At 30.8% G+C, this 23,706-nt stretch overlaps 3 protein-coding genes across 3 annotated transcripts; 2 read left to right on the top strand and 1 right to left on the bottom strand.

Annotated features, from left to right (window-relative positions):
* Positions 1 to 3,476: 3,476 nt before the first annotated feature.
* LOC126661359 (putative F-box protein At1g67623) lies at positions 3,477 to 4,422 on the top strand. Its single transcript, XM_050355191.2, has one exon. It carries the CDS (start codon positions 3,485 to 3,487, stop codon positions 4,289 to 4,291), a length of 807 nt encoding a protein of 268 aa, XP_050211148.1. The 5' UTR covers positions 3,477 to 3,484; the 3' UTR covers positions 4,292 to 4,422.
* Positions 4,423 to 6,653: 2,231 nt separating this feature from the next.
* On the top strand, positions 6,654 to 14,127 carry LOC126660585 (probable sphingolipid transporter spinster homolog 2). Its single transcript, XM_050354149.2, has 16 exons — positions 6,654 to 7,079; positions 7,594 to 7,722; positions 8,213 to 8,314; positions 8,784 to 8,888; positions 8,968 to 9,043; positions 9,177 to 9,251; positions 9,373 to 9,475; positions 9,556 to 9,621; positions 10,166 to 10,241; positions 10,458 to 10,555; positions 10,938 to 11,014; positions 11,378 to 11,491; positions 12,430 to 12,549; positions 12,695 to 12,823; positions 13,137 to 13,215; positions 13,753 to 14,127. Exons 1-16 carry the CDS (start codon positions 6,958 to 6,960, stop codon positions 13,887 to 13,889), a joined length of 1,608 nt encoding a protein of 535 aa, XP_050210106.1. The 5' UTR covers positions 6,654 to 6,957; the 3' UTR covers positions 13,890 to 14,127.
* A 220-nt stretch (positions 14,128 to 14,347) lies between these two features.
* Positions 14,348 to 22,697, bottom strand: LOC126660584 (telomerase reverse transcriptase). The gene is made up of 12 exons (XM_050354148.2): positions 22,281 to 22,697; positions 22,096 to 22,176; positions 21,145 to 21,210; positions 20,887 to 21,055; positions 19,999 to 20,642; positions 19,780 to 19,906; positions 19,340 to 19,484; positions 19,099 to 19,237; positions 17,760 to 18,986; positions 16,696 to 17,264; positions 15,783 to 16,052; positions 14,348 to 14,892 (listed from the first exon to the last, which is right to left on the bottom strand). The coding sequence occupies exons 1-12, from the start codon at positions 22,539 to 22,541 to the stop codon at positions 14,619 to 14,621; spliced, it is 3,972 nt and encodes a 1,323-aa protein (XP_050210105.1). The 5' UTR covers positions 22,542 to 22,697; the 3' UTR covers positions 14,348 to 14,618.
* Positions 22,698 to 23,706: the final 1,009 nt, after the last annotated feature.

Genomic DNA, 23,706 nt, shown 5'->3' with positions numbered 1-23,706 from the left:
AACATTTTGATTCTTCCGATGAATTGAAGAATCTTGTGATGAAAATGGCAAGTTATCAGATTATCATAAGCATGGGAGGCAAGAAACGGAACTAAAAGTGCCTGAGAGATGGAAGACATTGTAAAAAGCAGTATAGGAGAGACTGGTTTAAGAAAAATGTAATATTTGTTTTACTTTCTAAATTGAATCGGATCCCTCTTAAAAAAATTGAATCGGATTGAAAAAACAAAATCTTTTTACTATTTCAAGTCTGCTACATTGAATTATATGGTTCTATTATCGTTCCATTATTCGGTTTTATCATATTATCAATGTTTGTAAGTTATGAAATATGATTTTTTAGAATTTAATTTTAATTAATTGAAATATTTTTTATCGTTAAATTTGAAAATTTAACTATATCATTAATCATTGTAAGTAATGAAATATAAGTTTTTAAAAATTAATAAAATTTAATTTATAAATGTATAAAGATTATGAAATTTGAAGAAATATTATAGTTTATATATTGTGAAATTTGAAGAATTTTGTTATAAACTATTAAATATTTTAAGAAAAAATGAGATTTTTTTTTCTCAGAAAAATTGAGTTGATACTTTTTTTTTGTGAAAATATGAGTTAATACTTGTTAAGGAAGGATGAAACTTGTGAATTTTTAAAGTTCCACTTTACAATATGTAGCTCAATATTTCTAACGGTTTAATTTTATTATATAGTATGATTATTCAATATTTTATGAAATAGTGAGTGGGTGTTTGGTTCAATTTTTTGGTGGAGCTTTTAGCTTTTGCTTCTCAAAAAGCTCCACTAAAGTGTTTGGTGAGAATTTTTTAAAAATATTTTGGAGCTTTTTAAACCTCCAACAACTGCTTTTTAAAAAGTTCCATTTTGAAGTTTTTTGCCAACAGCTGATAGCTTTTTCAATATTTTTAATTACTTAGACAAAACTACCCCTATTAGGATATATTGTTTTTTTAATATATATAGTCATTGAAATTATTTTTAAATATTTTAATCATTTTTAAATTATTTAATATTATTTATTTATATTAACGAAACTGTAACTTAATTATTTTTTAAAATAAATTATAAATTTATCAAAAAATATCTAAATAAGTTTAAACTAAACGTTCCTTCTTATAAAAAAATAATTTTTAATATTTTTATTGAATATTATATAATATATTTATAATTAATAAATAATAATAAAAATTATGTCTTTTACGGTTATTTTATATACAAACAACAACAGCTAATCAAATCTCACCAAACACGTATGATCTATCAGATATCAGCCAAAAGCCAACAGCTAACAGCTATCAGCAATAGCTAACAACTATCAGTTATAAAAAACAGCTGAATCAAACAGGCCCTGAGTTAATAAAAAAAAGCTGCTACTTGGTGAAATTTGAAGTGCTACTGTGCAATATTTAGTTCATTTTTTATAATGACTCAGCTTTATAGTATAGTATGATGATATGATTACGCTTGGCTCTTCAATAGCTAGTCTAAGTTTTTTTTTTCGTTAAATAAAAAATTTATTATGAGTTAAACTCAATAGAAATATTAACAAAATTACATTAAACTCAATAGAAATAACATCGGCAATTTTTAGTGGCGTTTTTTATTAACATGGTAGGACACGTGTCAGATCTATCAGATATCCAAGTGAGCGAAAATTTATCTAAAAATATGTTTATGTTGTTTTTTTAAAAAAATAAAATGTGATGTCTTGAATTGACACGTTATTATTTATGGAAATCGTATAAAGATAGCAATTTTTTTCTTCTTCAGTTGAAGTTCCATAGGGAAACAAATTAATGAAAGAAAATGCATTATCTAATCAATCAGAAAATTAAGTTAAAAATAAAAAGACTAGATGAAACTAAAGGTTGACAATAAAATTTATTTGTTTTATTAGACAAATTTCCTAGAATGTCCAAGTTAAAAATATATATACAAGAAATTAGACATTGGCTTTTAAGGCCAACTAAGCATAATTCTGAATTTTGAGCTGTAAAGTAATAGATATTGAAGTTATTAAATCACTTGATTCTATTTTCATTACAGAATCGAAGTGAATGTTTAAGATCTTCCAATACATTTCAATCGTATAGAATTGTCAATTGAATTTTTGGAATAATCTAGAGGGTATTTAAACTATCATTTTATTGTATTTCAGTGATCAGATTTTATTTTATTTTAATTATTAAAATTTTATTTGACGTCTGAAGTTAAATAGTTAAATTAATAAAATTACAATTCGTTAATTTCTTTTTTTTTTTCTGGCAAGCCGGTAAGAAGCTCCTCAACCAAAATGTGTATGTGTCAGCCGGATTTTGCCTTGTGACAGCTCGAACTTTTTAAAAAATTTATCAATTATATATAATTTTAGTTCAATGGGGAGTTTTTTTATACCAAATTATGTATACCTTACAAGTTTTCTGGCAAAAAGGTAAAATCCAGCTTCCATGTATGCTTTTTGCCAGAAAATATTTTGCTGAAAAAAAATTATAATTCAATAACCAAATGAAAAATAATTAAAAGTTTGACAATTAATTTAGAATAAATTAAAATTTGGCCACCGAAGTGTACAAAATGCAACAGTTTGAATACTCCTTGAATTAATTATCCGATTTTTTTCTATTATCTAAAATGACGATGATAATTAAAATAAGTAGATTATAATTCTCTGAAGTTCATTTCAACTTGAAGAGTTATGTTGACGAATTTACACCATTCATTACAAAATGAACGATGTAAATCAATTCAACTAAAATTGAACTTTTACTATCTAAGTCATTTATTTTATAATTAATGGTGTAAATGCAGATATGACCCTCTAATTAAAGTAAATTTGATAAAATTCTAATTCAATTCAAATTATTTAATAAAATATTTTATGGTTGTTCCGAAAAAATTGTGAAATTTATTTTAATAATATAATTAAATAATAAAACATTATTTTTCTCACCTTTATTATATTATATTATTTTCCCTTGAAAGAAAAAAATTCCAATTAATTTCAATTAAGCTAACAAAAATCAAACAACGTCGTTTACAACCTCACCGTCGCAGCTCATGCAAAGCAATCACCATATCGCTGGCTCAACCATTAATTTATAATGCAGGTTCAGTTTTGCTCTTAATATTTTTAAATAATTTTCGATTGACTTTGATTTATTATTACATTATAAATTAATCTCAATTTTTTTATTTCATAATTATGTTAATTTTACCGAGACTAACCATAAAATATTTTGTTTTGTTTGCAATAATAACTAAACAAAATTATGTTTCCTAATTCAAATTGGAAAAAGGAATGTAAATTAATTATGATCTAAACCAAATAGGAAAAGAATTTAGAAATTAACAACAATCCAGATTAGTATAGGAGAAGGATTAACCAGAACTCAGCCACTATAAATAGAGCCTAACCATTAGTTCATAGACTCAAAATTTATTGATTACTTTAATGAAATCAATGGCTAATCTAAAATTTCTGATTACCAAAGGCAGAAAACGTTTAAATTCAAACCGATTTAACAATCTTCCTTCGGAATTATTAACAGAAATTCTTGCAAAAGTAGCCTCTACGTCGGCTATTGATCTATTCCAAGCGAAAACGAGCTGTAAAGACTTTCGTCTAGCAGCGTCGGATGATTACGTCTTTCAAAACATCGAGATTGATTCGTTTGTTGACAAATCATGGAAAATAAGGCAGAATGGTGCGTCCAATTTTTTGGAAAGATGCAATAAATGTGGAAATCCAGAGTCGTTGTTCCGACAAGGTATGATCGATTATTTTAGTAACTTAAAAATTGATTCCGGATTCGAATGCTTAAAAAAGGCGGCTAATAAAGGACATGTAGTTGCTACTTACGTGTACGGTATAATTCTTGTGTGTTATGGCGGCGAGTTACGAAAAAAGGGTTTGAAGTTACTTTTCGAGTTAAAACGAAGATCGAACTCGAGGTTGATTGTGAAAGAATGTAGAGAAAAGGTGAGGAAGATTTTCTATGAAATGTGGCCGAATATTAATTATATAATTGGATACGGACCGGCCGAAGAAGATGAATTTAAGAGGAAATTAAAAAACTGTAAATGTAAAGCGAAGTTATGTTCTTGGACCGCCGTGCCTCGCAAGGAATCGTCAGTTTGGAAACCGCCGCGGGACGAAGAATTTGAAGATGATAAATTTTCTTGTCAAGCTTGTTTATGGGATCTTGAAGCATTTAGGTTTCTTAATTTTTTAAGGACAAAATGTTTTAAAGTTCCTTTTTTGTTGTAATTTTTCTTGATTGTGGCTAATTAGTCTTTTAGAGTTTGATTTGCAGTAACATATTTAGATAATTCGTTAGAAGCAGAAGCACTAATTTTGTAATTCAACCCAGTCAAACAAGTGTTTAAAATAATTCGTTTAGTTAAAGCATTTTTTTAGTTAATTTGCATGAATTTAATACTATCATTCAATTAAAGTTCATTGAGCAGGAAATTCCAGCAATTTCTTATGCAGCACTTCTGTCTCATTGTTTTTATTGGTTAATTAACCAGAATTTAATTATTACATTGTTTATTTTATAATTTTATTTATTTATGTATTTATTAAATTTAATATAAATATTTAAATATTATACAAAATAAAAAAAAATGACTACGTCTCCAACACTTTTTGATAGTGTGATTTTTCTAAATAATTTGCTTGTGCGTAGCTCATGTTATGGTCTTTCTTTATTTGATTTTTCTATTCCATTTGATGTAAAATCAATATAGTTCATTACTTGCAAATTATGATTTCTATTTATTATTGAATGTTTTTAATTTTAATTTATGGCCTTTTGAGTTTTAAATAGACTAAAAAAATTATTGGTAAATAAACGTTCTACTATAAATTTAATTCGGAAGGAAATAAAAATTTCGGCTTTTAATTTTTTACGGTATATATAAAATTTTGTCTAAAATTAATAGAACAGCATAATAAATAATTTTTAAAAAACATGATGACTAAATTAGCTAATTAACCAATTAATGAGTTAGCAAAGGAAACATACGTGTGGCATCCTAATCAGAAACGCATCCCTGCTGCTAAGACAATATGAATATTTATTATTATTATTTTATTTATAAGTTATAAGGAGACAAAACAAAGATATAAATGAATTAAAAGATTTATAAAATTCAAAATTTGACTTGGATAAAATTTGATTTATAACTAAATGAATTTAATGAAAATCAAGTTTAAACGTAGTCAAATTTAATTTTAAATATTTGACTTGATTAAATTTACATAGTCAATTAAAAAATTATTTCAAATTTATTAAAAAAAAGTAGTATACTTAGATTAGATGTTATTTGATTAATTAGAACTATTTTTAATGTATCCGTATACCATATAGTCAACTTTTAGCTTACTTTAAGTTGAATTTCTATATTCACACTTGTACTATGAATGTATCTATGACACAAGTTTGAATTTCTATTACTTATTTTTTGATAAATAAGTCAAATTCCAGTTTGTTAAACGTAATAGCAAATGATTTTTAAACCAAGTTTTAATTTATTTAATCTAAATTAAATTAAGTTTTGACTTCATTAAAGATTTCATCAATATCAAATTTAGTTTAAGTATTCAATTCTATTTCATTTAATCGTAAAACTATAAATCATGATAAGACATTCATTATGTTAACATGGTAGATTTGGATAGATTTGGTATAAAAGGAGTAAATGATAATTTCAATATGAATAAAATAAAATTATAAATAAGAATATTTTTGTTAAAAATATAAATAAAAGCATTTAAAGTATAATTAAAAATGTAGCTTTTTATATTATAAGACAATTCAAAATATAAAATAAATTTTATAAATATATCACAAAGGGAGTAATAAATCATATTATACTAAAATTATAATTTTAAGATGAATAAATAGAATCAAGGTCCTCCCATGCTTACATTTTTTTTGAGAAAATTAAAATAGATTAATTAGAAATATTCGAGCACAAATGCAAAGATAAAAAGTCCGGAACATCTGACCACTAAATTGAAACATCAGACATAAAAATTGACGTCCGAATAAGAATATGAGTAACTATATACGTTGATCTTCTGACATAATTCAATAAACTATTGACGTGGTCTTTAAAAAGATGCTTGCACTCGTTGACAATTAAACCAACAGATGATCGATCCTCAACTAAGAATAAAAATGGTTGCGTTTCTATGCAAATTTTGACCATATTGCCCACCTCATTAATATCCAACCTAAATATTTGACTTACACAAAATGTATACATAAAGTCTTAAAAGAAATTATAAGTCCATGTACCATAGTGAAATTTTGACTTTATTGATCACTTCATTAGTGCTGCGCAAAACAAATCAATTCCAAAAAATAAACCACTTTAAATTAAATGCAATTTAATTTCTTTAATATATTTTCATTTCAAAAACTACTAAGATAACTTAAATTAAATTAATTCATTATATATAATCTTATGTTTATAATATAGTACTAAATGATTAATTTAATATATAGTTTTTTCTTTATAATTAAATATTTTATAATATCTATAAAAATTTTGGTGATGAGGTAAATACCACCTTAAACATGCACACATCCACCATCACATAATTAGTCCAACAGAAACTCCTCAAGAATCGAAGAATAAAAATAAAGAATCAGAATAATACCAATCATCATCTTCATCATAAATCTAAACAAAGATACGAATTTGACACCAAATCAAACTCCAACACACAAATAAATAACTAATCTCAAAACCAATTAAAAAAATCTCAAATCTTTTTTTCTTTTTCACCAACATTTGACAACAACAATAGAACAATTATAAGACAAAAAAAAATTGTTTCTTTTTGAAACTGCCATTCAAAAGCCAAGTCACAGCAGTTGTTTTAAAGTATAAATTTAGATTCTTTCTAATAATATCATTTTCATGGCGCAACAACAAGTAAAGCCATTGTCTTCTGATGAAACAAATCCATCTAAGGATTCAGAAATGGCTAAAGTTCCAGTTTCATCCTCTGCTCCTCAGCCTTCTTGGTTCACTCCAAAAAGGTCTTTTCTTTTTACCTTTTTACTGTGTTATTTATTTCTTGATTAGTTACTTTGAATTCTGTTTCTGGGTCACTGTGAATTTTAATGATTTTGCAATAAAGATTGGATCTTTATAGTGTTGTATATTTCTTTGAGTTGATTTGTTTGATGGGTTAATGTAGTTTTTTGATTGGTGGTGGTGGTTTTTTGTTTTGGATTGCTAATTGAGTGAGTAAAGCTAAGAAAGAAAAAAGATTTTAAATTTTAAAGTTTGAAACTTTATAGTAGTTAAATGAGAGAAAATTTTGAGGAATGTGAATTTGTAATTTGTGTTTGTTTCATTTATGTTTGAGTTTGATGGTATTGGTTATAGTTAAACCCTAATGAAACTAATGACATGCTTTAATCAATAGTTAAAGTTTAGTTTTAATGCAATTTGGCATATTTGTCTATCTATGATAAAATAGAGCGGTTTTAGTGTTGATTTGAATGATATGCTTCGAAAATGTTGAATGATAAGGGATTTTGTTTGCAGGTTGTTAGTTATCTTTTGTATCATCAACTTGATAAATTATGTTGATAGAGGAGCAATAGCGAGTAACGGTGTTAATGGAAGTCGTAGATCTTGCAAAGGTGGTACATGCACGTCTGGTAGCGGAATACAGTAAGTCTTGCTTTTCTCTTTTGCTTGGATATCTAAGATTCTTCGTGCTGTCATTTACTTTAGCCTGGTGCTCATAGATATCTACTTTTCTTATTCACCACTTGATTGACACTTGTGAAATTCTTTTCTTTCCATGATCCCGCCCAGATTGAAGGGTTGTAATGGTGATTCTAACTTGTATTTAATGTACAAGGTCGATTCAGCTTAGTTATTTAAACATTAATATTGCCCTAAATATAGTGAAGACTCGAGAACCTGGTTGTCAATCAGTCCCATGTGCCAGTGTTTATTAAATGACCTTGCAACTTGGAGAATTCAATTACTGTGCTTTATTTGTAAAATATTCAGAAATTTTGCTTTCTTCATGTTTCGTGTTTTTAAGCTTTATTTATTCCTTGGTGATGTGGATTTGAGTTTTCCTCGTACTACTTCCATCCCCAACATCTGCACTGATGCTTATTATTAATTTCGGTTCCTTATTTGTGTGTAGAGGGGACTTTAAATTAAATAATTTTGAAGATGGAGTTTTATCGTCTGCTTTCATGGTTGGACTTCTTGTGGCTTCTCCAATTTTTGCCTCACTAGCAAAGAGGTAATGATATTAAAGTGCTTCTTGGTCGCTCTATATAGTTCATAACTTCACAAGAAAGTTAGAGGTTTGGGTATTTGTGTGTTCTTGCACTGATGTGCTAATTGCATTTTTATGACAGATTTGATATTTTTGTTGAAATTAAAGGAATTTCCTGAAAATAATGCATAAAATGTAAAGTTTAGTTCAACTTGAAAAGTAGTATCTCTTTGATATATGTGCAAGTGCATAAAAAATTCAAACGTCTCTGTATTAAACTTCATATAGTGCCAAATATCCAACAGTTCTCTTTGTGCCTTGATATGGCAATAATATTTTTTGTTTGTCTCAATGCAATATTGTTGCAGTCTTGACCAGAAGGTATAAAGAAAAAAGAAATGTGAATTTTCCTTCAATTCTGCTAATTTGACAAAACTTATGCTCGGAGCTTTAAGTTTAACGAACCCTTACACAAAAAATTGAAATTTTGCAGTTTCAATCCATTTCGGCTTATTGGAGTTGGATTATCGGTTTGGACACTTGCAGTGGTTGGTTGTGGGTTTTCATTTAATTTCTGGTCCATTACAGTATGTCGCATGTAAGTAGTTAATTTCTTCTCTTCATTCATATATTCACAACAAAAACAAAGTAGCTCACTGTTTATTTGTTCTTTCTAGGTTTGTCGGTGTTGGTGAGGCTTCATTTATAAGTCTTGCAGCCCCATTTATCGATGATAATGCCCCTGTAGCTAAGGTTACAGTTTCTTCCTTTTTACTATTAATGAAGTGGCTCACTCTTTATACGTTGAATTAGATTCGGCATTCTTGTTGCAACTGACTTCATGTGTTTTAATCTTGTGCCTCATACCTACTATTTTTTTTATCAGAAAACGTCATGGCTTTCTATATTTTACATGTGCATACCAACTGGATATGCCGTCGGCTATGTTTATGGGGGATTGGTGAGTCCAATTTTTCCATTCATCAATCTTGTTTATTGTTGAGGTTTCTTTATATGATTTTTTTTTGTCGGTGTACATTAATTTTGATTGCAAATACCAGTTACGCTTCTATTATTTATAGGTCGGAAGCCACGCTAGTTGGCGTTGGGCGTTTTGGGGAGAGGCAATTGTAATGCTTCCTTTTGCTATTTTGGGTTTTGTTATGAAGCCTTTACAGTTGAAAGGTGAATATGCATTTTATCTATTATTTTTTCAAATTCTCCGAAGACTTTTTACGCTGGTCCCTAAACAATTTGTAATACAGGTTTTTCTCCAGCTGAATCAAAAAAAGCATTGACGTCGGTAGAGACAGCTGTATCAGAAGTTCAAGGTTCTACAATTATTTGTGACAATGTTGCCTTACATTATTCAACATATTCCATGTATTCTTTGCCCGTTGAAAAAGTGATTAGTAAATAGATCCATAACAGTCATAATTTTTGGTATTATACTAGAACTTCTCAAGTGGTTTAACATCATTTAATCATATAGCTAGACGTGTTTCTTTAGAGTTTTACCATTGTATATATAAATATCATTAAAGTCAGATGTCAATTAGCTTGTTAAAAGTTGGACCTTTTGCTGATTAACTATGATTTTTCCTGTATGTAATGGATTTGGATGTATTATTTCCGAACACCCCGATACTGCAGCCAGATTCTTTTGCTTCTGTATGCATTTGAAATTAAACGACGTTGCATTATTTCATACTCAAAAGTTTTTAGTTACGATTCTTTTTTTACATGCTACTTGAGCATTTTCAGTTTATTATGTTAAGTGCACCAGTGAAACTATGTGTTAATTTGTATATAGATGAAGAGCCTTTTTTTCTATTTTAATACATTAATCTAATCCGAATGCTGTTGCTGATACAGAGGTTTCGACCAATAAAGGTGATACCTTGACTGTTAAGGTAGAGTCGGCTGATGAAAGCTCAAAACAACCTTTCACGTGAGTTCATTTATCTCGTATCAAGCATTATTATATAGCTCATTGCTTTTAATTTTGCCAGAACTGTTATTGTTCATAAACATTTAAAGCCATTGGTTCTTTATGTAATCTGATTTATAGAGTGCCTGCCATGTTAATTTAACTTTGTTTGTTGATTTGATATAGCTATGGACAAAACGGTTGTTATATATTTTGGATTTTGCTTATCTTTTTCAGGTCAAGAAATGCAGCGAGCAATTCGAATCAATTCTCAAGATTTTTGAAAGACATGAAAGCTCTTTTGGTGGAGAAGGTTTTTGTTGTAAATGTTCTAGGTATATTTTCACTCTTATGATTTTTTCAGTTGTGTTTTGTTCTATGTTACACGCAGATTTTTCCTGGCTTACATTTTTATGTTTCATTTCCCTTTCCGGGAACGCTTCCAGAATTCTATATTTACACATTATTTTAATAAAAGATGTCATTTTTCTGTTTCTTATTTTGGCGTTCCCATTTTGGCATTTTCGTTTCCGCGCTATATAGATTTTGTCAGTTATGCTCGCAGCTTGTTTCAAGATTCACTATTTTTGACTGTTTTACATGACACGCAGCATGTTTGAATCGATAAAATAGTATCATTTATTCGTGTTGCTTTCGACAAATGTCGACGTAGGCGCGTACCAATTTTCTGAATGAATTTGGACTTTCTTGTTGTAGGTTACATAGCGTACAATTTCGTCATTGGTGCGTATTCTTATTGGGGTCCCAAGGCTGGTTATAATATCTATAACATGGTAAGCTTAACTTTGAATTTGGTATTTGATGCAATGACGATATTTATTGATACATGAATGTTTCATTTTCATATGTTTAATCTCGTATGGTCCGTAGGTAATTAAATGAACTTGAAGTGGTGCAAAAATAGATTAAGACAAAAAAAAGGCTTCATGAAGATATGATATGATATTTACTGTGTTGCTCAGAAACTTTTCTAAACTTACGTTTTGCGTTGCATTTTTTTCCCCTGATGAAACTCTAAAAATGGACCAAAACTATGTACTTATAACCTATATTTGTAAATAATTTTTTTTTTCTGTTTCGGCGTTTTCTGTTTCGGGTTTCTAGTTTCCGTGTTACATTGTCTTTTTATATGGCAGACCAATGCAGATATGATATTCGGAGGGATTACAATCATTTGTGGAATATTGGGTACAATTGGAGGAGGTCTCATTCTGGATTTCATGACTGCTACAATACCTAATGCTTTTAAGGTATATCGTGCTCTCGTAATAAGACGAAATCATTCCAATTTGTTTGCACATATTCTTTGGCCTCTGCTGTTAATGCTTTAATTTTTGATGAGAAACATCATTATTTATTGGAGTAGACTCAAACGTTACTTTCTTTCTGATGAACTGAAGTTTTGTCGCTTTCCCTTGCTTACGTACATTATGTTGGAACCCAATCAATTTTCTTTTTCAAAATCAAATCGAACTGAATTTGTAAGGATGTAATGTTTTTCAAACTGAACTGGACCAGTCAATTCTGTTGATTTTCAGTTCGGTTCGATTTGCATAACTAAGAATATATTTTTGTCCTGAACCAAATCAAACCAGATTTTTTTATATATACTAGTTTCGCATTATGTGCCATGCACGTGGCACGTAATGTGACTCGTCAGTTTATCTATTAATTAATTTTATTATTAATATCAATTTTTTAATTTGTAATTAATTTTAAATTAGTTAGAATTTTTATTATAAATAAAAATAATATTTCAATTTATTAATTTTTAAAATTAATCGACGTTAATAATACTCATTTATAATTTATTATAATTTTTCCAATGTATTTTATATTTAATTAACAATAAATTAGTTAGAGTTTTTGTTTGGTTATGAAATATGTTTATAAGTTGGATTAAAACTATTAACTATATGAATAGAAAATATTTTATGAAACCATATACTACAAAATAGCTATTAAGGAAATCATATTCGATAAGAACTGTTAACTAAATTAAATTGTTGACATATTACATATGCATAAGCGAATGTGGTAACTTGCAGTTTCATCGTCGTCAATGCTAGCGTAATTTTTATCTTAATCTAAGCTAGTCGTGAATCATTTTTTGTTCACCGATAATTGATGAGATATAGAATATGATAACCTTTTGTCAGTTCTCTAAAACTTTCTTCAAATTTTACAGCTTCTTTCAGTCGCTACATTTCTTGGTGCAATATTTTGCTTCGCTGCCTTCTGCTTTAAGAGCATGTATGTTTTCCTCGCTCTTTTCGCAATTGGCGAACTACTCGTTTTTGCAACTCAGGTAATTCGATTATTTAAAGAGCAATGACCCATTTTTAATTGCTTTCTCCATTTAATTACCCTGTACGAGCTGTTTTACGGCTTACACTTAACTCTAATCACTTGTTACATTTCTCACACTTGAAGAAATTATTGTGATTGTGCAGGGTCCGGTAAATTACATTTGTCTCCACTGTGTTAAACCAAGCCTGAGACCAATGTCTATGGCGATGTCCACTGTCTCGATTCACATCTTTGGAGATGTACCGTCTTCACCCCTTGTCGGAGTCCTCCAGGTTTGCTTTTATTGTTTTAATGGCCTTGTCTCGCAGTATAATACAAAGTCATAAATAGATCATAATAAAAAGCATGAACCTTCAATAATTTACTAAGCCTCGAAAAATCTCAACTCCATCGATCTTCTCACTTTTCGAGCTTTTAAACTTAGTATTCGTTGGCTAATAAGCTAGTATGGGCCAAAAAAAATAGACCAAAAATGCATTGTTGATGGAAATTTAAGATTTTTTTAACAATATGGCCTTTTTAAATTCATTTTTTTTATTATCATGCTTGTGTAGTAGCCCCTTAACGTTGGTGTTAATATTGTAGGACAAGATCAACAACTGGAGAGCGACTACTCTTATCTTGACATCCATTTTGTTTCCTGCAGCTCTGATCTGGTTTATTGGTAATTTCCTTGATACCTCTTTCCGTTTAGTTTTACAAAAAGAGCAATTTCGTCACATTTTTGGGAATTGAGTCATAGATTAGGGGCTTAATATTTAATATTTTGCCAATGTACTAACTGTATGATCATATAGAAGACGATGAGTTTGTCGCTTACGAATGGTTCGTCATTTTACTATACTATAATAGCTATAAAAAGTGAATGATTGTGAGTAAGCATAAGATCCCGTCAATGCTACCCTCTAAGAACACATGATAATTGATTAGAGATCAATAGGGAATTGAACCCTAGTACCGATTCATTCCAATCTGATTAAGCGAGATGGTTATGCCTAGTGGTTAATCTTGAGAATTTCCAATAGGAGATCTCAAGTTTGAACCACTATTTACTCGAACTTGGTGATTTTTGGAATAGTGGGGGATCAACAAATTTAATTAGTCGAGGATGCAATTAACCTATTCTTGGAAAATGTCTACTTCATTTAGGATTAATTGCAGAACGTACTGATGTAAACGTAATCTATTTTGTGCTCGGCAGGAATATTTCTGAAGAGCGTTGATAGATTTGACGAAGAGAGCGAGCATCAAGCGGCGACTGTGGCCGAGAGGTCAAATACGACGCCTTTACTTGAAGGCAAGACAGCGGAAACAACAGCAACATCTGCTGAACCATGAACAAATCACAAGTCATAAGTACAAAGATTCAATCACATATCACAAGAAATGTAAATCCTCATTTATAAGTTTCGATTTTATTACTATGCATTCTTTGTTGCTTGTGTTAGTTCTCAACTTTTAGGTTATTAGATTAGGTGTTACTTTCTTTTTTGTAAATAATCTTAGTAGTTATTTCTAGTTTAATTTTGAAATTGTAGACCTGAAGTAGTCAATTCGAAAAGAAATGATTTAGGCATTTTTTTGACTGTTATTTTGCTTTTGAAAGAATTATAATTACTTTCTAAAAAGCAAACTAACTAACAATTGACTCGAAAATATTTAAAATCGAGTTGAGCTCAAGTTCGAGCCATCGAGTTAATTGTCTAGTTGATTGAATATCAAAATATTTAGCTCGATAAGCTCATGAGCCTAGAGCTTTAGTTAATTTACCTTTAAACCCATTATAATTTTAAATATACTTATAATAATACTTAGATTTTAAAGTCGAGCCAAACTTGACAGTGTTTTGACACCAATGATTTATATACTAATAACAGATCAGATATATCTAAACTGTAAACTAAAATAAAACAATAACAAAATAAATTTTCAAACAAAATAAGATGAGAATAGTATGACACTCCAGGAACGAAATATCTGACCCGAAATGGATAGCTTTTCTCACTTGCTTCCTTAGCAAAGAAGTCATTCGGTTTCCACTAACCATTTGATATGTTTCTGGAATTTCTAATATTTGATTTTCCACATGACCGAGGAATGTGAACTTTGAACTGCATACTGAAGCTGAGAAGATACATTCCTATTAATTGTATGGGCTAACAGCTTCGACTTCAACAAAGGCAGCAACTCTTGATGCCGGGATTGCTTCCGATTCAACACTTTGACGAAAGCATTTAATCCGAGCCACTCAACTTCTCCGGCCTCCAATTTCAGAATCGGACGGAATTGAGAGCCGGTACGCATAGGACGCATCGATTTCTTAATAAGTGCATACATATATCTGTAATCAGTGAACAATCAGCACAAATGAGTGTAACACGGAATTTTAATTTTAATAATTTGATAAACAGATTTTTGTTGTTTTCCAATTCGAATCACCCATGAAAATTCATTTTTATAATTCAAAATACAAACTTTCATTTTCTTTTGCAATTAGAATCACCGATTAAAACTCCAATCAGTCGGTGCTGAAATGGAATGCCAAGATCTACAAATAAACGGTATGGTAACAGCATACACATTAGGATGAGCATTCCGTTGGTTCAGTTAAAACGTACCAAATTAGTTTAGTTCTTTTAACCAAATTGATCGAATGAACCAAATTAATTGAAACAGAGCAAAAAATCACCAAAATTTTAAAAAATAAAACTGAACCGACCGAAATAGTCGGGTTAAACTAATAAAAATATAAAAAATTGGTGAAAATTGAAAAGAACTAAATTTAAAAGGAAATACAAGAATAAAAACAAAAGACTTAAATACAAATAAATCATAAACTCTGACACGTTTTGCAATTTTAATACGAATTCTCATTTTTGCAATTCGAAACACAGACTTCCATTTTCTACCATTCAAATTACCAATTAAAAATTCAATCAATCAGTATTAATATGGAATGCTGAAATCCATAAATGAAAGACATGATAATTTTGGTTCTGACATCCATTTCAGCACTGATTAATCGAACTTCTAATTTATGATTCAAACCGTAAGAAAAAGTTTCACACGTCAAATTGCTTAAACTTATTTTTTTTGTTGAAATTGTAATACAGTTCATGATTTTATTTGCATTTAATTCGAAACAAAACTAGTTCAAGTTTCACATAGAAACTCCCAAGAAGAAAATATGTTGTGCAGAAAAGAATGTGAGGTAAGGTAAGTTAAACACACCTGAAGGACTTGTCGATGATTTCTAAATGAAACCTTGGGTGCAGCTTGAAGCTGTATATCTCAGAAACATAACAGTGAAACTTCATTGCACATAACAGAAATGATTGATAGATATTTAATCTAACCACATTTCCTGAGTTGATATTTGAATCAAAGAATATGGGATAACACTTCGGTCTCATGAAGGCGCACAGCTTTTCCTTCAGTCGCCGACCAGGTTTGTCTTCCCAGGAGACAGTAAGAGATGACCTCAAATGACTGTTCAGATACCTGTACAGTGAATTGGAAACAATTTCTGATTTGAACATGCTGAGCAATAAGCAGAGGAATTGATCAAAGAAATAAAGCTGATAGTATGGTGGTAAAAAAGATGGTAATTTGGGTTAAAGACTAGCTGATTTAACCAAATTTCTTTAATCAAACTAACCGAATTAATCCGAATTAACAGAATTCTTAAAAATATAAAACTGAAATTACTTAATTAGTCGGTTAATTCAGTTAAACTGGTTAATATTTTTTTAAAACTCTTAATCATAACCGAATCAAAAAAATATTAACCGAACTGACCGAACTAATCAAATGAAACTAAATAGCCGAAATAGATTGATTAATTCAGTTTAACTGAATTTTTACTAACTCTAGCATTTGACAGGTAGATTATTCAGCCAGTCCCCAATGAAATTAATAAACCAAAAACACCGCCATAGAGATTTCAACAGCTTATTATTGCACAAAAACTTATTGAGATTTATATTTAAGCCTTTCAAATGCTTTTGAAATTCCTAAAGTTAATATTTTATAACTTAGTGTAAAAAATATTATTTTCCTGTTTCTGTTTTGATGTTTTTCATTTCTACATCTGTTTTTGTGCAATGTAGTAATAACAGATAGTATGGAATGCTTAAGAAATAACCTTGTGTAATCCGCCTGAACTTCTAAAGTGGAAGGATTAAGAAGCAAGCCACTCCATCGAAGAAACGAAATGCCATCCTCACCGACATAAACTCTGTTCAACAGAAGCTGTGGCTCGTTCTCAGGTCGAAAACTAAGACAAAACTTTTTCTCATTCATATAGCAGTTGTAACCCTGAAATCCGATCTTTAGCCTGTTGTAATAGCTATTAGCCTGCTGTTCTGAGGTTGATATAAAGCACATGTCATCAATCAGCCTCATAAGGATATGAGAAGGAGATGAAACAACGCTATCCTCACAGCTATTTCTTGCAGCCGAAGCATCACAAGAGTTGCATCTTCTAGATAAATCATCAACAGTAGCTCCACAAGTTTTCTGAATAAATGGGAAAAGCTCATGCCTCTCAAGGTGACCATAATATATTGAGCACAACAAAGTAGACAAAATACTTCCTTGAGGTATACCTATGCCTTGCAAGTAAAATATTTTATCCAACAGCAACACATTTTGCTTCACATGCTGTTTAAGATTGAATAGAATGTCCTTCTTCTTCATATACCGATTATACCCCTACAAAATCACAAGCAATCAACAGCAGTTAGTCTCCGACGGAAAATATATAAATTTGTATGTATGTGCTTGTGAGTGTATTAAGTATAATGACATGACAAGAAAAGAAAGTTTACTAAGAAAAATATACAACAATGTGAAGATAAGGCGTCATCCTATGCTAATTATTATGATAGAATTTAATATTACAACTTATTAAATTGTACACTACATATATGTTTTTTCTAATCAAAACATGAATATTTTTAAGGGAAAAGTGTTTTCCTAAGCTTCTAACCCGATAGAGATGTAGGCAATACTGCACAGTTAAAATTTTCACAGATGCCTCTATCTCTGTGTCTATGGGCAAACATGAAATTGTTCAGCATACACTATGGTTGAGTAGCCTCAAACTTAATACTACGTCAATAATTTTGTACAGCAGTTGAGTTCATGAAGCCCCATTAATGAGGATTGAGGAGTGATAAAATCAATACAGAATTTCAGTTCAGTTACCTGATTAATTAGCACATTATGCAGCGAACCAAAACGAGCAGAAGAACTCATTGTTGTTAGACTAGTAACGCTATCTGTATCTTTTAAAGTAAGATTCTCATGAACCCAGAAAGACTTCTTGGTGCAGACGACTTGAGAAGACTGTTGCAGATGATAAACATCCTCATGGAAAACTTCTTTCATTACTCTAAGCAGCTGATTCTGATCAATGGAATCAAATGCCTTTGATACATCCGAAATAACAATGTAAACATTAGGAATAGTATTTGATCCATTCTTCAGGCCAATAATAAACAAGCATAGCTTTCTGTAGATATCATTGTAGTCAAATACCGATGACCCTAGCTTCTCTGGTTCTTTCGACAGTGTACCTTTTAGAACAGCATATGTATCCCGAAGAACATAATTTACGGGTTTGAAATTCTTGCACTTAACCAGTTTAGACCATGATTGAGCTTTTCTTGGTACGCCAGTAGAAGAGAATTCTTCAACATGCATTCTAGATGGCGCTTTGAGATTTGCAAGCATCCTTACTCCATTCTCTTTCGGGCGAAGTCTAAGCTTTGAGAACCCAAATAATCTATGGCCTATAATTCTTCTAACATCACTACGATCTAAGTGCTGGTAGTTCTGGTCTTTCAAGCCAGCAATTGTTATATTTTTCAACTCCTCCCAAATTGACTTCCGATAATAAAAGACATCTTGTTTATCATGCCCAGTTTCAGTGACATAAAAGTTGGCTTGAAGCAGTGGCACAACCAAACATGAAAAAAACCAGAATATCCATTTCTCTAAAAGCAGCTGTTTCAGATTACTTGCGGCATCATTCAATTGACCCAGTCCCTGCCGTGCTTCTGAATTCTGTCTTCGTACATTGCTAAGCACCCCAGCATCTAGACAGCATAAGGAATGCTTATCTGACAGAAATGGGAACTCTGATATCTTTAATTTATGCATACATTGTTTAATTGAAATTTTTTCAAATCTTCTTAGCTGAATGAGCTTGGAAATATTTCGTCTTAAGATTCTCCAATTGGAAGGAGTACCTAACAAATCTTGAGGAACAATTTTTCTACAGATAGCCCATATAAATGAAACCACCTGACTTTTCGTGCAGTGTGACTTAACTAACTCAGTCTGAGGATTCCCAGAACTTAAAGTTCGTTCGCCATGTTCAGTACTAACACTGCGAGATTTCTTGGATATTCCCTTCTCTGGTACATTCTCCTGAAATTTTTTTATTAGCCAAGCATTTCAGTTTTTGTTGAAAAACATAATAGTACATAAACTACAAATCAATGCTTTAACCCTGCGTATGATTCCCACATTGATCACTAACCTCATACACTGCGCTCAAATTTTGATTGCTAAGGTTAGTCGTTGATGAAACAGTGCAATGCTTATCCAACAATTGCAATTTCTTGTAGTAACGAGTATGACGTATAAGAATCTTGAGGCACTTAATAAGTGAATGATACCTAGAAATTAAAGCAAAAAAGAGAGGGACATTTGAAATTAATAAAAGAAACAAAATTTAAGTTCATAAAATTCCAAGTATTGCATGTGAAACCACAGCTTACAGGCATGCAGAGCCAACGAGACAGAAGCCGCTACGGTGGCAGCATTGCTCTGATGGAGCATTTGTATTCACAGTGGATAAGCCAAATATACTCCCAACAAGAATCTTCGAACCAGCAAAATTTGGCCTCACGCGATTTAATTCATCTGAATAATGTGAAGATTGCACACAGCTTTTGTCTTTTTAATAACCAATAAAACAGGCACTGGGAGTATAAACTTTTAAAACAGCACAATTTTAGTGTTATACTGTGTTTATGGACAACTAAAATACTTCCAAATAAAAAATTGAGATTGATACTGCAAAATTTTACTTGAAATAAACTTCTTTCTGCTAATTGAAGAACCAAAAGAGTAAGCAATGACACCATGAAAGTAAGTATTAAAAGAATGACGCGCACACGATTTGCGCACTACAATCGGAGAGCATGCTAAAGGATACGCTCTCTTGGGAGAGCTGATGAAGACTGCTCCAGATTATAAAACATGTGTTGCCTATTAACCTGTGCACCTTTGTTGACTAAAGAGGCATCTTGAAATATAAGACAACAAGTGCACCGTTGAGGCATCTGCACTTCAAAAACAGAATATTGAAAAAATCCATGGAGAAAAATGATAACAAAATTAAAGTTATCATCTCATAGTTCTGTTTAGAAACGACCTTATCATGGGAATGACTTCTAATTTTCTTAAGCTCACACTGAAGTCTCCTAGGTATTCTTTCATTGTCAGTGCCGCCCATTAAGTAAGAGGAGTCTTCACTGGCTTCTTCAACATCTAAATGCTTGCGCTTTTTACAGCACTGTCCCCAAAATAATCTTGACAATCCTTTAGGCTTTGCCTTTGTCATCACTTGATTTAGACCTTGAGGCTTTTTAACTGAGAACCCTTCATAGTTCACCGTACAAGCTCCAGAGAATGCTGAACCTGCTTCAACAGCACTCATCCCACTCCATCTATCAGCAGGATCCGTGTCGATAGGCATACTAATGCTTTCACTAAAATCTGAATACTTGTGCTTCTTACAGCGCCGCCACCTAAAAGGCCTTGAACGCTTTCGCAATTTCACTAATCCTTCTTTTGGATGTGCTTCATACTCGGTAGAATCAACTCCAGTTGTTGACGCAGCTGCTTCATTGACACCTTTCTCGCCATTTTTGTTTCCAGCATGCCTGCTTAAAGGCTTTATATAACTAACATTACAACTAGCACAGCCTACACAATCCGTAACGCAAAGAAGATTGTTTTGCTGCATGTCAGAAGTTAGACTAGCATTATAGGCCCTCTTTCTCTTTTTCTTGTGTCCTAGTAACACACAAAAAAAGTTTGACATCAATTACGATATTCAGCTATGAAGGTACGAATAAATTAAATCAACCTTAATAGTACCAGATGGAATTCCAAAAGCACGAAAAACATGAATGAATTGTTTTTTTCTAACAGAAAACAAGAAACTACACCTATATGTTCATTCTAACTTTCTTTAAAACTATGTATGTATCAACTGCACTAGAAAATCAAAAGATATAGTATCCCGATACTGAATTACCTAAATGGATGCCAGGCGGATCCTGGCATCGTGCGTCAGCTGCATTCTTGAGCAAGTTAAGGGCCAAAACATTGACAGGTGGACCTGCCACTTGACAATGTCTGTTGTGAGGAAGTGGTATAAATATGGAAGCATGCTTTAGAAGATAAACCATGAGGTCATATCCCACCTGAAATTTTGCAACAGAAAGACCGGACCTTGTCAATTTTAATTTGATAGTGATCACAATGAGTAAAAAAGAAGGAACCTACACCATACCCTTTTCAACAAGAGATTCCATGCTAAAGATGTCAAAAGCTCTACAAAAGGACTTGAATGAGCAAGCTGTAACAAATGTACAAAACACCCTTCAGTAACTAAAATAAATAAGGAAACAGAATCATATCATTTTCCTCCTTTTCCTTTTGGATGATTTGAAAATGCATTGTATTTTTTTTTTTACATTGTGTGAAACAAACAAACAAAAGTGCAAGACATCAATTCAATCTTTGTATTCTTGCAAAATCATGTCATTTGCATGACAGAATACTCACTTGATTTCTTTTAAAACGAAAGAATAGAACTCTATGATATATAGACTTTCCGCTTAAGTAACAATTCACACCCTCAACTTGCAACGATGCTCAATTAGCACATATTTTAACTTTATGGTCAATTTAGTCATAAATTTATTTTTTTTAAATCAATTTGTCTAATTTTAGCATAATAATTATTATCGGAGATGCACAACACGTCCCGAATTACGTGTAAAAATAAGGTAAACTAATATAAAAAAATATATCCAAATGGACTAAATTGACCATAAAATTAAAAATCAGTACTAATTGAACTTTTCTTGCAAGATGAAGTACTAAATTGACCATAAAATTAAAAATCAATACCAATTGGAAGTTAAGTTAAAATCAATTTGTCCCATTTTAGCATGATATTATTATCGGAGCTGCACTAGGTGTAAAAATAGGATAAATTGATAAAAAAAAAACAAGTTTAGGACTAAACTGATCATAAAGTTAAAAATTGTACTAATCAACCATTTCTTGCAAGTTGAGAGGCAAATTGGCACTTAATCAAAAAATTAAATTTTATACAGTCTTAGACTATCTAAATGCACAACTTCATACCAAAATAAACACATTATTCTACTAGTTCAACATATTTACACATTTCAAGAAAACCGTAATAGAAAATAAATAAATCAAACGACCTTACCTTATCATAAGCACTGCATAATACATTATTACTAGAAGTTAATCTCTCGGTAATCATCATTTCAATAATACTAACCACAATCTGAAAAACAAAACAACAACACAATTAAAGCCAATATAACCGTACAGTACAGAGCACAAATAAAACGGCACCGTGTTAAGTAAGTAAAAGTCAGTGACTGTCACCTCATGTTGTGACCGATTATCAAGCAGGCGACGTTTAACGGCGACAAACGGAGGCGCGTTGCGATCTAGAACGACGAAGCAGTGATGAAGAAGCTTAATGTAGTTAATAGGATCATCACGTGAATGGAGTAGAAATGACGTGGCGTCTTCTGTGCCGTGTGATTGTGGAGTTAACGATGTGATTGTGGATGATAGAGTGCGGGCACGGTCACCGAAGAGTCTCCAGAGGACTACTGGAACTATTTTTCGTTTCTTCGCCATTTTTGAAGAGTGAAGGAGAATGTTGAGCTGGTGAGTAGAAATGGAGGGAAAAGATTGTTGAAGAAGCCAAGGATATATTGGTAAAGTTGTTAGTTGAGCTGGATTATTGGGTTGTTGGATTATATATTGGGCTTTCTTGAATCTGATATAATGTGGGCCCTTGTCTTAAACAGACAATTTATAGGCCCAATGGCCACCCTTTCCAAATATTTTGATTTTTCCTTTTTGAAAAATGCCCTTTTAGGACACAATGTTTACAAAATGTTCCTTTTCTTTTTTAAAATGAAAAAATGTTTTTAAATTTTTTCATTAACAAATTACACTCTTTAATGGATTTGTAGTAGTTTATTAGTTGCTTTTACTATGTTTTTATTAGCTTTCTGGTAGCTTTTTAGTTTCATATTTTGACACAATTTTTGTAACATTTTTATAATAAAACATTTTTGTAAAAATATTAAAAGGAATATTTTTAATTAAAAAAATCAATATTTTGATATTCGATTAGTTGTTAATAAGTTAAATGATATAATATATTTATTTTTTAAATATTTATTATATTTAAAGCGTAAATAAATTGGGTCATGTTAGATATATAAAATAATTTTCATTATCTTTGTTTAAGAAAAATGATTTAATTTTTTTTAGAAAATAAACATTATTTTATATAAATCTTAAAATAAAAAAGATTAACTAATTGATTAAAGTATAGCTACTATAATATAATAATTCTGAATTTTATATAATTTTATATAATTTGGGTTAAATTCTTTTAGTCTCAAGTACGAATAAAAAAAGGTGACCCGAAATCCGATCAAACCGGTTGAACCAGCTCCGGTTCTTAAAACACTGATGAAATGTGGTATTGTAGGAGTAAAATGTCTGGACCCATAGTTTAGTTGGTAGTAGTTCTCTATTACCAACAACAAAAACAATTGACTGAACCCACAGAATTTCTTCACCAGTTTATATCCAAACTTACCAATACACTATAAATTTGCTCATATTTCTATTAATAGTAGTATTATCATATTAGAATAACATTCATCAATGGCTCCTACAGCAGCAATGCTACTTCTGTCAACTCACTTCAAAACTGCTTCACCAAATCTTTCTCCTTCAGCAGCAAAAACAACTGTTTATCCATCTTTATTTGGGAAATGGATCC

Source organism: Mercurialis annua, linkage group LG8 (assembly GCF_937616625.2).
Source record: "Mercurialis annua linkage group LG8, ddMerAnnu1.2, whole genome shotgun sequence".
Lineage (NCBI taxonomy): Eukaryota > Viridiplantae > Streptophyta > Magnoliopsida > Malpighiales > Euphorbiaceae > Mercurialis > Mercurialis annua.
The sequence above is the reverse complement of the archived record's forward strand: the minus strand, read 5'-3'. Positions and strand labels throughout refer to the sequence as shown.